Consider the following 16130-nt stretch of genomic DNA (forward strand, 5'->3'; position numbering starts at 1 on the left):
CTTAATTACCTCACCTAGGCCTAAGTACAGTATCATCCGGGTCAGCTAAAGTAACAGCCTGACAGTGGTGAGTGCTGACCATACACGTTCTTGTCATCCCTCTCCTCTCTAGCACACGTCCTGACAGGCAGGCACCATCAGAAAATGGCCTTTATCGATACCCACTGAACGCGTGTCTCACATTCACGAGGTTTTAGCTATAGCCCCACATCCCCAGGTACCAACGAACCAATGGCTCTGCTTGGTCCAAAACGGTGGAGTAATGTACGATCAGTCCCGCCGTATCAAGCGATCGAGGACGGAAATTGCAAAATGCGCCGTGGAAGCATGTTCGCCACGATCTGGTTTGTTACATGTGCAGGGTACGTACAGTCACATCCTCACAGGATTGGGTGCTTGGGTGGGTGAAGAAGGAGCACACGCCCCTTGGGAAGCAGAGAGGACGACAGAAAAAAGGGGACAAGCCAACAGGTAATCAGAAGTTCAGAAGATGCTACTATACCCAAATCGCCTGATCCCATTTATAAACAAACAGCACACGATCGAGCCGGATGCGAAGAACCAAGCCCACGATGCATGTCGGCCAGAGCTAAAAAACGACCCTCCTCGGCCGGCGACCTCACCGGGGCGCTGCCTGCCCCGATCGCGCCAAACTTGTTCTAGGTCTCGTATTTTTTTAAGCGGCGGCGGCTGCGGGGCTGCGTCCGCTCTGCACAGCGGCGTACCGACAGCCTCGTCACGGCCCTGTGTGCCCCGCGTGCGTGCGCTCGCGCGCGCGGGCGTCGTCGTTGATGCATGGGCATGGGTTGATTGATTGATTGATTCCGTCGCCAACGTGAACGTGCGCCCATGATTGGGTTGGGTTGGGTTGGGTCGGGGTCGCTTGGACGTACGCGCATGTTACTGCCGGGACACGTTGCATCGTCCGCCGCGCGTCATGGGGGAGGCGGGATCGCATGATTGCATCACCTGCGTAACGCTCGCTGGATGGCAAACTGGAAGGAAGCTTCCTACGGCTAGAGAGATAGTACTAGCTTGTCGCGTTCGCGTGCGCCTCGCGAGGTAAACAAAAATGGCGCCGACCGGCCACGCGCGAGTAACGTACCACGGGTGCCGCCACGGTTAGTTGCGGTCGGGCCATGCATACGCGCGGCCTCGACTGATGTGGCTGGCCGGTGCACATGGGCTAATTGCCATCTAGTACTACTATCCTCTCGGGCAGAGTTGCATTGCATGCGTGTAAAAGTTATCTGGCGGCAATCCGCGGACGGAGGCGCATCGTGCGCCTGCTGCCTGCGCCCACCGCGACAGCCGATCCCTCTTTTGTCGCTTCCGATCCTTTCACCTGGTCACTTGGTCAGTTGGTTATTCTCAAAATCAAAAAAAAAAAAAAGGATCTGTTTGTCACCCCTATCGAATGGGTAGGTCTCTGCCCAACCTATATCTTCACAAGTGGGAGAGGGGAAACGCGTTCCATTGAACATTTGGATACGTGACCACGTCCGACGCTCACGAGAGCCGGCGGCTGTCAAACTGAAATAGTTTTCAGAATTTCCAAACGATGTTCAGCCAGTTCAGGTGAACTAGTTAGAAGATCAGTCAAATTCCTTACCTTCATTTTTCATCTTTGGTGAACAGCTCACCTGAATTAACCCGATACACTGAAAACAGCTAGTAAATACTATCCGACACACCGAAAATTAAACCGCCATGGATATCTGAACAACGCCAAAAGTCTGACTAGAGAGAACTCTCCCCTCCATGATTGATTGTCCGAGGAATGAACCGGTTGCTGCAGACTCTGTGTACTGTCTTCGTACTCCGTGATAGGAAGTTTTTCTTTTTTTTTTCTTTGGCTTTAAACTTTTAATTTTTTCATCACATTAAAATTTTTCTACACACAAACTTTAATTTTTCCATCACATCATTCTAATTTCAACTAAATTTTTAATTTTAGCGTGAACCGAACACACCCTTTTATCTTTTTGCTCCGGTCTCGTGCAGATCCCGTCGCTGCCGAAGCAATTAGTTGGGGTCAATTGGTCCGTAAATACCTTGTACGTGGAGGGCTTCCGCCAATCAGCCACGCCTGGACCACACGAGCCGCGCAATGATCTCACAAGGAGAAGTTGGATTTCTCTTCTCGCTGATCCGTTCGACCGAAAATTTCCCTGCGCTAGCTCATCACTGCTTACGTACATCTTTGTCCCATGCAACACGTACGGGCACAAATTAACAAACACAGCCTTCCCTCTCACAACAGTTTCTCCAAAGCAAATCTACTCCTGATCGTTAACAGTTGATTAACTTGTTGTTATATGCGATTGAATTAGCTGTGAAAATATAGATCTCGAGCCAAACTACACTTTTAAGGCTGATTTTTTTTGGGTGGATAGAAAATCTGCCGTATGCATGATGTCATCTGAATGCATGCTGTAGCTAGCATGCATCGAGGTAAACCTTCTCACCAAACCACAATGCCGTATACGGAGGGTAATTAATCGTTTTAACTTGAGTAAAGAGGGGAAAGAAGATAGAGGCTCAAAGCCACAGGAAATGGGGGCAAAATGAACGTCTCATTCTCATTAATTAATTCAGAAATGCAAAACTGTACAGATGTGGCAAATGTCACTGTCCCTCTTCCTCTCTCGCTCCGTATTCACATGGTGGGGAGTAAAATACTCATCATCACGTACGCACGCACGAAGATATATTTTGCTAAATGAATTACTACTATTAACTAGCAACATTAGCTTTAGCTCTCTCTGGTTCTTTTTCTCAAAGCTTAGCACACCCTACGGAAAAGGAGGAAAAATATCCTAGAGGAAATCCGCCGCGATGTAAAACAGAATCCAACGGCCAGGATTGAACCACGATGGCACGATGTTGTGAAGAAAGGAAGAAAAAAATTGGAAGGAGAGAAGGAAGATGATGGTGATTTAAAGCCAGAGGGCACCGGCCTTCTTGAGGATGGGCACGAGCTCGCCGGAGATGTGGACGGCCATGAGGCGGTCGAGCCCGCCGAGGAGCTTCCCCCCGACGAACACGGCGGGGAGCGCCGCGGCCTCCCCACCGGCCGGCACAACCCCCTTGAGCGCGGCCTCGCCGGCGACCTCGTGCACGGCCGGGTTGACCCCGAGCCCCTGCAGCAGCCGCTTCACCACGTGGATGAGGCAGCACCCGCGCCTCCCCACCACCAGCACCGGGCTCTCCGCCACCGCCCTCCGCACCTCCGCCGCCTCCTCCTCCCCCACGACCTCCGCCTCACCGCCCCGACCCGCGACGGCCGTCGTCGTCTCCACCTTCACGACGTCGACCACGCTCGCCGCCGGCTCCGGCCTGAGCCACGGCCGGGTGCTGCTGTACGGGATCGCCTGGTACATTGCTCCCCCGGCCTGATCGTCTCTCGCGGCGGCGCCACGCGCGCAGCGCACCCACCCTAGCTTCGCCGATCGACGACGTCGTCTCGCTGGCCGTTTCGTGTGAACGCGTGTAACAATGGAAGGAGGGAGTACGTCTTGGCGTGATGGCTCGGGGAGACGAGAGGTGGAGGGTGGATATATACACACACGAAAGAAGCAGGGGGGTCGGAGCCCCGGAGGTGAGGTGGGCGGGTGACGTCACCGTGGGGGCCCGCGGAGTAGTATGGTGGGGCCCGCGCGACGCCGGGGGGCGGGGGGGGGGGGGGGGGGGGGTAGCTTTCGCTTGGACTGCGCACGAGTCGCGGGCGGGGGGTGATGGGCTGATGGCGTGGAGGGGCGTCAGCCGCGGCCGGGGACACCGGATCCGTGACGACAGCTGCCGCGACGCGGACGCGAGAGCGTTGCGTTGGGGGGGAGGTGGATGGATGGAATGGATCGGTCCGGTGATGATGGGCTGCGGGGCCGCGACCAGCGGACACGGTCGACCGCTGACTCTCGCAGCAGCGGGATTATTGATCAGATCGTTTGTCTTGGAATGTCTCGGTGCATGTGTTTGGTTTTTTTCGTCGTCGGCGGCGGCTGTACGTATGATGTGCTATCTATACTCGCTCCGTCGGAAATTTAATCGAAGACTTTTTGTTGAGAAATAAGAAGTGCGTGGCTGTACAGATCTTGCTTGCAAACTTAATACTAGTACACGTTTTAAACTGCAACGGTGTGATCATGTACTTTCGTGCCCTTGTAAGAAAATCAGGGAAGGCACAATCGGATGACGATGACAAGGGGGACCCGCCAGGTGTGGTGTCGTCTCCAGCAAAGTGTCGGCATAGATAAGCCATGGAGTTAGGGATGGGGTTTGGCTGATAGGTACATTCGGGTTATCATCCAACATTGGTAGGGAAGACCTGCAGGGAGCAGTATAACAATATTTGATTGAAGTGATTTATACAGGGAAAAAAAAAACGTTTCAAGTACTGTGAGGCGTAATAGAACACGCCAAATAATAGCTCCGGCCAGGCGGCCGTAGACGGCGTCGCGCCATCGGCGACGCAGACATGCGCTCAGTGACGTAATGCAAGACGTCACTCGATCGTCTGGACTTGGACAGTTGGTGGACTACTCGCTCCTGCATAATATATTAAGGAGTACTAAGCTCTCGTTTTCTAAATTATTACTCACCCCGTTTTAGGTTGTAAGACGTTCTGACTTTAATTAAAGTCAAACTGTTTTAAGTTCGACTGATTTTATAACACATACATAGTTTTATTAAACCTATAATTAAATAAATTTTTATAATATATTGTCTTATAACCGGAAACAGGAAACATAGGGGTATTAGCTAGCTTAGCTTTGTTACTACTCTCTCTTATATATGGTATTTGTACTCCTTTTGTACTCTTGTTTGTTCTTCCATGACTCCACGAGAGACGTTTAATTGGTCTTTCATTCATACTTCCCGTCTCATAAACTAATGTCGAGCTGTGGGTCTAATCGATGGCTGAGTACATCCAGGAAGAGATGGTCAGATTATGTGTGTATATCCGCATGCATAATGTATTGCCGCCAATCCCATCAGTAGGTATATAATATATGCTTCCTCCGTTTTTTAATAGATGACGCCGTTGACTTTTTCTCATATGTTTAACCATTCGTCTTATTAAAAAAAATTACGTAATTATAATTTATTTTGTTATGAGTTGTTATATCACTCATAATACTTTAAGTGTGATTTATATCTTATACATTTGCATAAAATTTTTGAATAAGACGAATGGTTAAATATGTGAGAAAAAGTCAACGGCGTCATCTATTAAAAAAGAGATGTAGTACTACTGTTTGTCCGCTATACCGCTCTTGCGTGGCGGTAAGCAGCATGTGGATCACGAATGACGATGTGTTGCTTTTCTTGGCCCCGTCATTTTGGTTTGGAGAAGACAATACGCATCAGGAGAAGCTTTAAAAATGTCAAGAACTAAGAGAAAGGTCTAAATTCTGCTAGATCGCCATTTGGGCCTAGCTTAGCTGCGAACTCTTTCGTGCAGTGCGGTGGCGTATAGGAGGTGACAGTAGATTTTTTGGCACTATTGACTACTGAGGCATTTTCTAAAGCAATCGGGAAAAAAATCGGTCGAGATGCAGCATGCATGTTGATGTTGCCGTCACAAGCAGTGGTCTAAAGCAGTACCATACCTTGTTAGTTAAGGTGCACTTTAATTACGGCACGGTTAATTGGCATATAAAGCAAAGTGTGTTCCTCTAATCTCTTTGCACATAGCTTACACGGTTGTGATGAAGACAGAGCAACATGCTCTCTTTGTCCCATTACAAATGTAGTTATGGATTTCCGTATCACCATCCGTCTTATTTTAATTTTTTATTAGTATTTTTATTGTTACTAGATGATAAACACTTTATACTTGACTTACTTTTTTAAAAAAAATTTTAAATAAAACAGACAGTCAAATGATAAATAATAAAGTTGATCCGTCACTGTGTTTAAAATGGGACGGAGGAACTACAGTACACAAAGATACTAATAGGCTCCAAAATAAAAGGCAGAGGTATGCCCTTTCGTCACAGTGCCAGTGGCGCCTGCAGCTGCTTACGAGAACATGCATGCACGTACTCACTCCGTCCAAAAAAAAAAAAGTCAAACCCTGAGTTTTCGTGTCCAATTTTGACTGTCTGTCTTATATAAATTTTTTTTATAATTCGTATTTTTATTGTTGTTAGATGATAAAACATGATTAATATTTTATGCGTGACTTATCTTTTTAATTTTTTCATAATTTTTTCAAATAAGATGGACGGTCAAACGTTGGACACAAAAATCAGGGTTTGTCTTTTTTTTTTGGAACGGAGGAAGTACGTCAGTAACTTCACCTTACGTTGGCCGATCGATATCCGCATGACAAAGACAGATCAACCAGAACAAAATTTCCTCCGTCCCTAGATATTAACCGCCGTTAACTTTTTTAAACATGTTTAACCGTTCGTCTTATTCAGAAACTTTTATAAAATATGTATAACTATATATATTCATACAAGTATATTTAACGATGAATCAAGTGATAAGAAAATAATTAATAATTACTTAAATTCACTATTAGAAAAAGTATTTTTGCAAACGGCCAAAAGTGATTTTTTCAGGTGGAGGGGAGGACCGTCTGCAGCCCAACAACTGCGAAAATCAGCAGTCGGGGCAATGGCCCGCCTGCAAAAATGCGTTGAAAAAGCACAAAAAAATCGCGGGCGCTGCCGCCGCCCTCCCCCGGCTGGAGCCGCACCGGGCGTCGTCGTCGTCGCCGCTGCCGCCGGAGGGGGAGCCGCCGCCCCGGCCGCGCCGTCTGCGGCGCCGCCGGTAGAGGGAGGGGAGGGGAGGGGAGGGGGACGGCGCCCAGACGCGCGTTGAGGGGAGGGGAAAGTGTTTGAGGGAGAGAGAGAGGGGGAGAGCTGTGTGAGGGAAATGAGTGGTAGGGAGGGGTGGAGGAGAAGATAAGACTTAGAAATTTTGGGGTAGGTACCATTTTTGCAGGCGTGGTTTGAGTGGTCCGCGTGCGAAAATAATTTTCGCAGGCGTCGTTTAAGTGGTCCGCCGTCGAACTTCACCCCAATTTATATTTTTGTATGCAGTCATTTGGTTTCAAGGGTTATGTCCGCATGCGAAAATCAGATCCCTACGTTGGGAAAAATGTATTTTCTAGTAGTGATTGTTTTAATAAGACGAATGGTCAAACATATTTAAAAAAATCAACGGCGATAAATATTTATGGACGGATGGACTACTACTACTCCATATTACTGACTTACTGTGCGACTGTATGATACGAGCACATTTGTCCTTTTTCTATAGAGAAATAAAACAAGCTAATACTATCGCCTCCTGCGCAATAGTGCCGTCTAATTATACACTTATATTTACACATGAAGCTGTACAAAAATCACATCAACGTGTTTTAGGCTGGTGAGATCAACCGATCGAAGGCCAAACCATAACCACTAAACCAGCTGTTAGAGTTAACTATAGGTAACAGTACTAACTGCAAGTCCTTAGCGTTCATACACCCCCTAGCTTGTCCATGTATGTACCCGTTGACCTCGAGCTAGATCTCAAACTCCACATATTATCCACGGGATCGATCGAGTTGAACTCGGCATTTGTTTACGCGATGCAGAAAGTCCACTTCTCGTTCGGGTCGTATGTGAGCCGCGCGTAACTTGCCGCGAGCGCGCGCGGTCAACGCGCCACTTGCGCGCGGGCGCAGTCGGCAGTACCCCGACCAAGTCCCGCGTCGGTTCACGTTTTTTTTAGCCTCATGCGCAATCGCATAGTATATCCATCGTCGAAACGCGCGCGAGACGCGGACGCGCAACTGCGCACCGCAGGGGGCGGGCTCCGCGGGCGCGCGCGCGCGCGCGCGAGGCAATCGCGCGACAGGAGAACGTACACCAAGCGGCGGCAACCCCACCGGCCGCCCGAATTTTTTTTATTTATACATTTTTTTATTAAAATATTTAAAAAATAATTTTTTGTTTCAAAAATTTACAAATCTAATCGCGTGCCGCCCTCTAGAAGTGCGATTTGCGATTTTTAAAAATCGCCCTCCCAAAAAACGGTAAGGGACCTAAATACAAATTTTTTATTTGTGTTCAAACCCTTTCCACCGGTTTTAATTGCTTAAAAACTAATAATGCTTATTCGATACTCCAAATAATTTTAAATAGAAAAGTGAAAAACTACAAAGTTATAAAGTTATGGATCTTATTAAGATCTACAACTTTTATATAAAGTTTATCTCCATACAATGTCGTTTGAAATGTAGATCTGAGATTTTTTTAAATGTGTTTTATATTTTGTAACGAATATTTGGATATCTAAAACATATTAAATGAAAAAGTTGTTAACTACAAAGTTGTAGATCTCCTTGAGCTCTATAATTTTGATATAAAGTTTTATTTCATCTAACTTTATATAATATAATTTTAAATTATAAAATCATATAGCTAACAAGTTGTGCTGAAAAATTTGCATTTAGGTCCCTTGCCAAAATCGCCCCCCAAAGAACGGCAGGCGATTAGATTTGTAAATTTTCGAAACAAAAATTTTATTTTTTAAATATTTTAATAAAAATGTATAAATAAAAATTCCCGGCCGCCCCCGCGCGCGGCGTGGATGGCGCTCTCGTGTTGGGCCCGGCCATACGCCCATGCGGCCCACGCGTGTGTTGCTGGGCTCGCGCGCCTTGTTCGTGAGGACGCGGGGGCGCGCGCGGGAGCCGTCAGTCTCCATCGCGCTGACGTCAGCCGTGGCTGTCGCTGATCCCGGGGGGTGATCCGGGCTGACGTGTATCGGATATGCACGCCCCCACCCACGTCGCTGCTTATCCACTCGCTTAGTTGGTGTCGTAAAGCTTTCGGTTGTCGTGGACTACGTGTTAGCACGGTGCGGCAGCACCCTGTTCATGTGTAATCATGCCTTCATGTTGTCCATGGGATTATTGTTCGCAGAGAAGAAAGATGTCTTGCACCGCTAGTTAAGTCACGGCTTATCTGATTATGCACCGTACTACTCTCTCGTATCAAAATAAATAAAACTAACATTTCACACATAACACGTTATAATACTAGAACTCTGAACAATCACATCTCTTACTAAGTTTGCTTATTTTACGATAGAGTGAGTATGTGATTGAAAAAAGAAGTGTTAGCTTTTTTAACTAATGAAACTAGAAAATATGTTAGCTAGAGATTAGAGAGTTCAGAATTGTAGAATATGATCATACTAACTTGATAAGTATGGCAGAAATCCGAAACAACATGTTGGCCATTTGATAATGTTGCATATGGGAAAAGATGTCACGTCGTGGGTTCCTTCAGTACGGGGAGACCATATATCCAATTGTCACCATTCTCTGTTTGTGAGAAATACTCCCTCCGTAAATAAAAAAAAAAGGCAACATAGAACGGGAAAGTTGCCTAGACTCAATTTTATTTGAGAGAAAACTATTTACTTGAAATTTATTATTTTATTCTCAAATAAAGTTGATTTTGAAGTTGATATTCGGTGAGAGTGTACTACATATATCTCTAGTATTTTTTTCTATAAATTTATAAACTTTATTATGTTTTTACAGGATATATCACAAATGGTCTGATCCATTCTCTCTGTTGAACTCTGAACCTTTGGGCCGCCAGGTAAAATCTCCTCTACATCACTATGACCTTTGCGCCGATGACCTTTTGTATAATTGTACGTAGAGACAGAAAAATATTTTAAACTCTCGAAGGGACGATCCCTCATTGTTTGGTTGTCACTTAAATGGTTACGAAAAAAATTTAAGAAGATGTATTAATATGTGATATATCACTCCACAATCATGCAAGTTCAAAATTAACTTATACATATCACCGTAAAAAAACAAATTAAACTATAATTAGTTGACGTATATTCACAGTTATTTTTTGTTACGATATGTAGAAGTTGATTTTTAATTTACATGTCTATGGAGTAATAGATCACATCTTAGTAAATCTTCTCCTTATTTAAATGACACGTAAACAACATGATAATGTCTCTCGAGAGTGTAAAATCGAGTCTCTACGGAGACGGCAAGCGTCTCACTCAGAATGCATAGAGGCCGTGAGCCACCAGTGTACAACGGAAAGCAGGGAGCATAATAATTTGCTCCAAAGTGTGATTAACCTAATATAATCAGCCTTGAGTCATAGGTTTGGAGCACGTGTAAGCTCTTATCTTTGTTTGGCTGACCCTCTCCACTAATTTCCTTGTTGTTGACATTGTACTTATCGATCGGTTGGAAACCAATCATACACTTGATCGTCACTCGTGATGGTGCAGGTCAGCTTCGCGGCGAAGTTTTATATGGTTAAGCTACCTGCATGCATGGAGCTCACCCTGTAAAAACAGTCGGGGGCTCCTAACTAGCGCGGGCGCGCAGTTAGCGAGCACCTCCCCCTTAAGATTTTAACTACAACTATTAATCTATTAGTTAACACTTAACACTAATAATAGTAATTAGAAAAGATTCTGAAGATATTTTGGAGATTTTTTTACTAACAGATTGAAAGAATTTTAAGCTATATTTGAACAATTTTGATTTAAGTTTCAAATTTTAAAGTCAAAATTCGAAAACTTTCAACTCAGATTCGAAAACTTTCAACTCGAGAATCGAGATTCGAAAACTTTCAACTCTGGATTTGAAAATTTTGAAAACTTTTAACTTGAGATTTGAAAATTTTCAACTCGAGATTTGAAAACTTTCAACTCAAAATTCGAAAACTTAAGTCCGGATCTGAAAATTTTGAAAACTTTCAACTTGAGATTTGAAAATTTTTAACTCGAGATTCGAAAACTTTCAAGTCTAGATTTGAAAATTTTGAAAACTTTCAACTCAGATTCAAAAATTTTCAACTCAAGATTTGAAAATTTCAAGTCCAGATTTAAAAATTTTCAAGTCAATATTTAAAATCTTTCAACTCAAAACATTTGAAAAAACACGTGTGCTAAACATTAAAAAAAGTAAATATGAAAAAAAACGTAAAAAAAGCGAAAAGAAAAAACGCCGAAAAGAAAACGAGAAAACCGGCGCTAAAGATTAGTTAGCAGAAAAAAAAAAAATCTCGCGCGCGCTTGGGCCGTGTTGACCGACGCTCCCGAAACGAACCAAAAAAGAACTGTTTGCTGCCGGATGAAGCCTAGTTTTAATTCCAACCCGCGGAATTTAGTACCTGATCCGTTCATCACCTTCCTGGCCATGAAAATGCTACAAGCCCACAACTAGGCCCAAATCCTCCGCAATTGCTAATGGATTAAGTTCACTATAGGTCCCTCAACTTGTCACTGAGTCTAAAATTCATCTACGAACAGCAGTACATACATGATTCATCGATCAACTCCCAAAACCAGCGTAAATAAAATCCCAATACCGTTTTGGAAGATGATTTCGACTGACGTGACTCCTACGTAGTATAGACATGGCACTTAAAGTCAGAAAAAACCATGAGACCACATCATCACCCCTTCTCTTTCCTCTCTTCTCTCTTCCTCCTCGTCGAAGCACCCCCTTTTCTATCCCTCTACTTTCCCTCCATTGGCTATGATAGCAAGGAGGAGCGGAGGTAGCCAAGTGCAAGGAGGCAGGAGAGGAGGAGGTCGCACGGAGCTAGGCGCGGTGGGAGCTCGACCACCGCTGGTGGAGGAGGAGTGGTGGAAGTGGAGGAGTGGTCTGCCGAGCTCGACCGACGCTTGTCGAAGCTCAGCGGTGGCGAAGCAGCACACTAATTGGAGTCGAGCAGAGCTACGCGGGAGTGAAGGAATATAATAAAAAAAATAACCTTAGACTAAACTTCTCAAATCAATTAATAGATGTAGCTCAACATCTTTTCTAATACAATAAATTGATAGTTCTATTTTTTATCAATTAGTAACATTATAGCTAGTTGTACGGTTTATTTTCTTAGAGAAAAAGAATTATATTTATCTATAACTGCAATTATAAATACTATGGCACATAGTATTAATCTAATTATCTAGAATAGAAAAGTCTAAAGCTAAACAACTGTATATGAGAAATACTTCATTTCCGATCCCGAGAAAAAAAGTTCCGACTTCGTTCCTGACGGATAGTATGATTATCATGTTCGTTCCTGTTTCAAAAAAAAAAAATTCCGAATTCGTTTCCATTTCGGAAAGTTTCCGGATAAATTCCAATGGACACTTTCCGTTTACGAACCGTTTTCATCCATATAACTCGTGCCATTTAACTATTTATCACTTTAAAGATGTGACATTTAATTATTTGCTACCTATAATCTATAACATGTGGTTACTATGCGTCTATAATATACAATGGCGGATGCAACGTGGGGGCAGAGGGGTTTTAAGCCCCCTACTACTAGTGGTGGAACCATGTAAGCCCCCACATAGCCCCCACAAAAAAATTCTTGCCACACCTGCATTGAAAGGGGGGCTTGGAGCTCTATTTCAGTGTCCGGAGGTTGAAGAAGGGGACTTTCGCGATTTGGGCCGGCTACCAGGAACAGCCCACATGGCACAACCACGAATTTTGGCCCACATCGAGGCCTAGGAAACTCGAAACATCGAGAATCACCGAAATTTGGCCCACACCCAGGCTCAGCAACACAATTACTCAGATCCACCGGGACCACCACCGTCCACCGAGCTCCATCAGCCATTCAGCCGTCCTCTCTCTCTCTCTCTCTCTCTCTCTCCTGTCCTCCCCGATTTCCAATCTCGCTCTCAAGTCGCAGCAGCACTCAGCATCGCGGCGGCCGGGGCCCGGGGCAACGGCGACGAGGCGGCGCGCCGGCAGCGCGGGCGCATCGGCTCCAAGCAGATACTCAAATATTCCCTGTTAACTAGAGTATCTTCCCCTTCCCTTGGCGTAAAAGAAAAAAAAATCTCCCGTCTCGTCTCCTCCGCTCCTTGCGCCATCTCGCTCTGAACAGGGGAGGGGCGCCGATCTCCATCCGGCGAGCAGAGCAGGGGAGGGGGAGGGGAGGGGAGGGGATCCTGGTGAGCATCCACATCCTCTTTCTGATTCATCTCTCTCCCACCGGGACTACCTTTGTCTGGAATTTGGTTGCGTTCGTTAACCCTAGCTTCTCTTCTCGATGTGGAAGAAGCTCTTCTCTTAATTTCAGAGCCTTAACCTCAATACAAGTAACAGTTTGTTTGTTCCCCAAAAGTTTTGGGGTTCAACTGAACCCACATGTCCCAAGTTGGACCCAACCCTGATGTTTGTCCATGACAGTAACTACTATATATATACAGGCTCCTGCTTTAATATGAGGATTTGCTTGTTTCTCCTTCTTAACCCTTGTAGCTCATGTGTTTTAATACAAAACGATTTTAAATTCTTATAGTTTGATTTTTAAGAATAATTTTAGTTAGATCTTTTACTAGTATTGTTAGCAATCATGAGATAGCTAGGCAATAAAATTGACAAGGAAAACACCTAAAATTAATCCTACAATCAAATTGTAAAATTCAAATTCAGCTTCTGATTGTAATCCTGTTCTCTAAGTCCTTGATATGAACTGCAGCTTGTTAGTATTGATTTTAGAGCTTATTACTTGATAATATTACCAGAACAATAAATTATTTCGTGTGGTCTGTTTTCAAAGTTGATTTGATGCTTGAGTTGTTTTTCTTCCTTATTTAATACATAATATTTGATCCCACATGTGTATGCCAGAGCCTTGACATGGCAGAGAAATTGGGACCCGAGAAGCGGCACGCCTTCGTCCACAACGGTGAGCCTCCACACACCTCCAGTACTCTGCAACCTTGTAGAAAATTCAGGAGCCCCCTGACCATCCCATCCTCTGTCATGGGTTGGGTGTGATTCGCAGGGCAGAAGGTCTTTGAGTGGGACCAAACACTGGAGGAAGTGAACATGTACATTGAGCTCCCCAAGGGTGTGCCCACCAAGCTCTTTCACTGCGCCATCCAGGCCACTCATGTTGAGGTCGGCATCCGCGGCAATCCACCCTACCTCAACGTATGTGCTTCTCCCCTTAACCTTTTACAATTAAAGCTAATTCTCTGCTAAGATATTGTTTCTCCTTGTATGCTGTCATGAATTTGGAAGATCTGATTTGTGCCCCCTCTTTTTTGCAGCATGACCTGACACTCCCAGTGAAGACTGATTCATCATTCTGGACAATAGGTTAGGATTTGTGGTACTATTTGTGCATTCTTAAAATTGTTGTTTGCAGTTTTATATCTGCGGAAGCTATTTCCTCTATGAATTGTCAATCCAGTTTAGTGAACAGTTTGATGAATGGACTCCTAGTTCTGGTAATAAAAAAAAATGTCTCTGAGGTTGCTTTGCAGACAACTATTCAGAATTTGTTACTGTCGACTGGTTTTAATTTGTCTGAGTTAATGCAGACCCAGCGAGTGGAAGTAGTTTATTTGGCAACTCTTTTGTAGTTTTCTAGTGGCTTAATTGACTTCGTTCATAGAAAATATCTGAATATGGAAAGACATGCTTGATTTTGTTAAGTCACAATGTTGTGGTGACCAACTGACCATAGATGGCCATAATTGGTATATTGATGATGAATTGATAATATGAGATCAATTGACCTAACAATGCTGCATAAGGATATGATAGCGAGTCAGGAGTCACACATACGAGGTTTAGTGCTAGGGTGTTATTTTTAATCTGTCATTGAAGTCATGCATCTTCTGCTGCTCTATGAATCTGGACAATGGTTATATCACAATACAGAGGATGGTGAAATGCACATCACACTGCAAAAAAGAGAGAAGGGGAAAACATGGTCATCTCCAATACAAGGCCAAGGTAGCTTAGATCCATATGCTGCAGACCAAGAACAAAAACGGCTTATGCTGCAAAGGTTTCAAGAAGAGGTATAATGAATTACTTGCTCCTTTTTCTTTCCTAAACCACACTTGCTTTGGTTTTAGTATGTTTGAGTAGTTATGCTCAATTGTGCACGCCTACCTACGATAGGCAAGCAGTACATTGTTGTCATGCTAATGCCTCAAGTCAAATTGTAGAATTTATTGAATGGACTTTTTTGACAAGTTCTAGTTAATTATTAAAATTGCATCAATTGCATCCTATGCAAGTCCTTATTAGCGTGCCACTTGCAAGATGATTATGCTGCTGATGTGGGGGTAGTGTATCGGCCCAAAAACGAGAGCAAACATCTGACATATTTTCTTACCTTGTTGACACAAAGTTGTGCTAATACCTTCTATAAGATCCTTCAGAAACTGGTTGTGTCATGTATTTGATCTAGCACTATTGTACTGTTCTGGTGGAAATGCACTCCAGCCACTGTCCCTTATTGTTTGAGTTCTTATTTGCTTGTCTCTATGATGTGTAGAATCCAGGATTCGACTTCTCCCAGGCTCAGTTCACCGGAACCTGCCCTGACCCAAGAACCTTCATGGGTGGAATTCGCTCTGACTGAAGCTTGGCCCAACGTCATGTATCTGGCTAAATGATGTTGCTAACCTCACAGTGGCTTGTCAAATAATCAAATGTGGTGGCTGTACATATCTCGCATCTGTAAATTGTGAAATTCGCCGGTTTCCTATGGCTGCCTTTGTGCCTTAGAAATAATGGTGAATGTTTGGCCTATCAATCGCCAAGCCAGACGTAGGATTCTGAAGTTATTTATTCACTTATTGATCTAGCATCCTTGATGATGTAGTAAGTTTGTGATCACCAGGTACTTGTGACTGTTCGAATGAAAATATACCATCTACCCATGCCGGGTCATTTCAAAATTCATGTATGCGATGGAGGTGCAATTTTCTCTCTCCTCTTTCCTTGGCGCAATGAAAACGCTTTTATTTCTACGCGCCAACAAATCATGAAGCAACAAGCACTTGAAGCATGCACGCATATCCTGCAGGCGCCCAAGCCCAACAAACGCTTTCCATCTTTTACTTGTGGTGACGTTTCTGGCAGCACGTCGTCGTGTAAGTGCAACCAACATGAAGTACAAAAAATCCAAAGTATAGTTACCGAACGCTGAGAAATTCTTTTTCTTGGAAGGCAGAAGCCCCCAATGTGAAGTACAAAAATCCAGAGTATAGTTACCGAATGCTGAGAAAATATTTTTCCTGGAAGGCTGAGGCCATTTTTCTTCTGGGGCAATTCTGCCAGTTGCTGGTGTGCCACT

At 44.4% G+C, this 16130-nt stretch overlaps 2 protein-coding genes across 3 annotated transcripts; one reads left to right on the top strand and one right to left on the bottom strand.

Moving 5' to 3' along the window:
• Positions 1-2557: 2557 nt before the first annotated feature.
• Positions 2558-3551, bottom strand: LOC127783122 (monothiol glutaredoxin-S5). Its single transcript, XM_052310379.1, has one exon. It carries the CDS (start codon positions 3381-3383, stop codon positions 2940-2942), a length of 444 nt encoding a protein of 147 aa, XP_052166339.1. The 5' UTR covers positions 3384-3551; the 3' UTR covers positions 2558-2939.
• Positions 3552-12640: 9089 nt separating this feature from the next.
• On the top strand, positions 12641-15732 carry LOC127783107 (uncharacterized). 2 transcript variants are annotated; one of them, XM_052310368.1, is made up of 6 exons: positions 12641-12978; positions 13661-13718; positions 13818-13966; positions 14086-14134; positions 14702-14844; positions 15327-15732. In XM_052310368.1, exons 2-6 carry the CDS (start codon positions 13670-13672, stop codon positions 15411-15413), a joined length of 477 nt encoding a protein of 158 aa, XP_052166328.1. In that variant the 5' UTR covers positions 12641-12978; positions 13661-13669; the 3' UTR covers positions 15414-15732. The 2 variants fall into 2 exon arrangements, with proteins under 2 accessions (XP_052166328.1, XP_052166331.1); XM_052310371.1 differs by lacking the exon at positions 12641-12978 and having other exon boundaries at positions 13823-13966.
• The last annotated feature ends 398 nt before the right edge of the window (positions 15733-16130 follow it).

The sequence above is a fragment of the Oryza glaberrima genome, chromosome 1 (genome assembly GCF_000147395.1).
Source record: "Oryza glaberrima chromosome 1, OglaRS2, whole genome shotgun sequence".
NCBI classification, from domain to species: domain Eukaryota; kingdom Viridiplantae; phylum Streptophyta; class Magnoliopsida; order Poales; family Poaceae; genus Oryza; species Oryza glaberrima.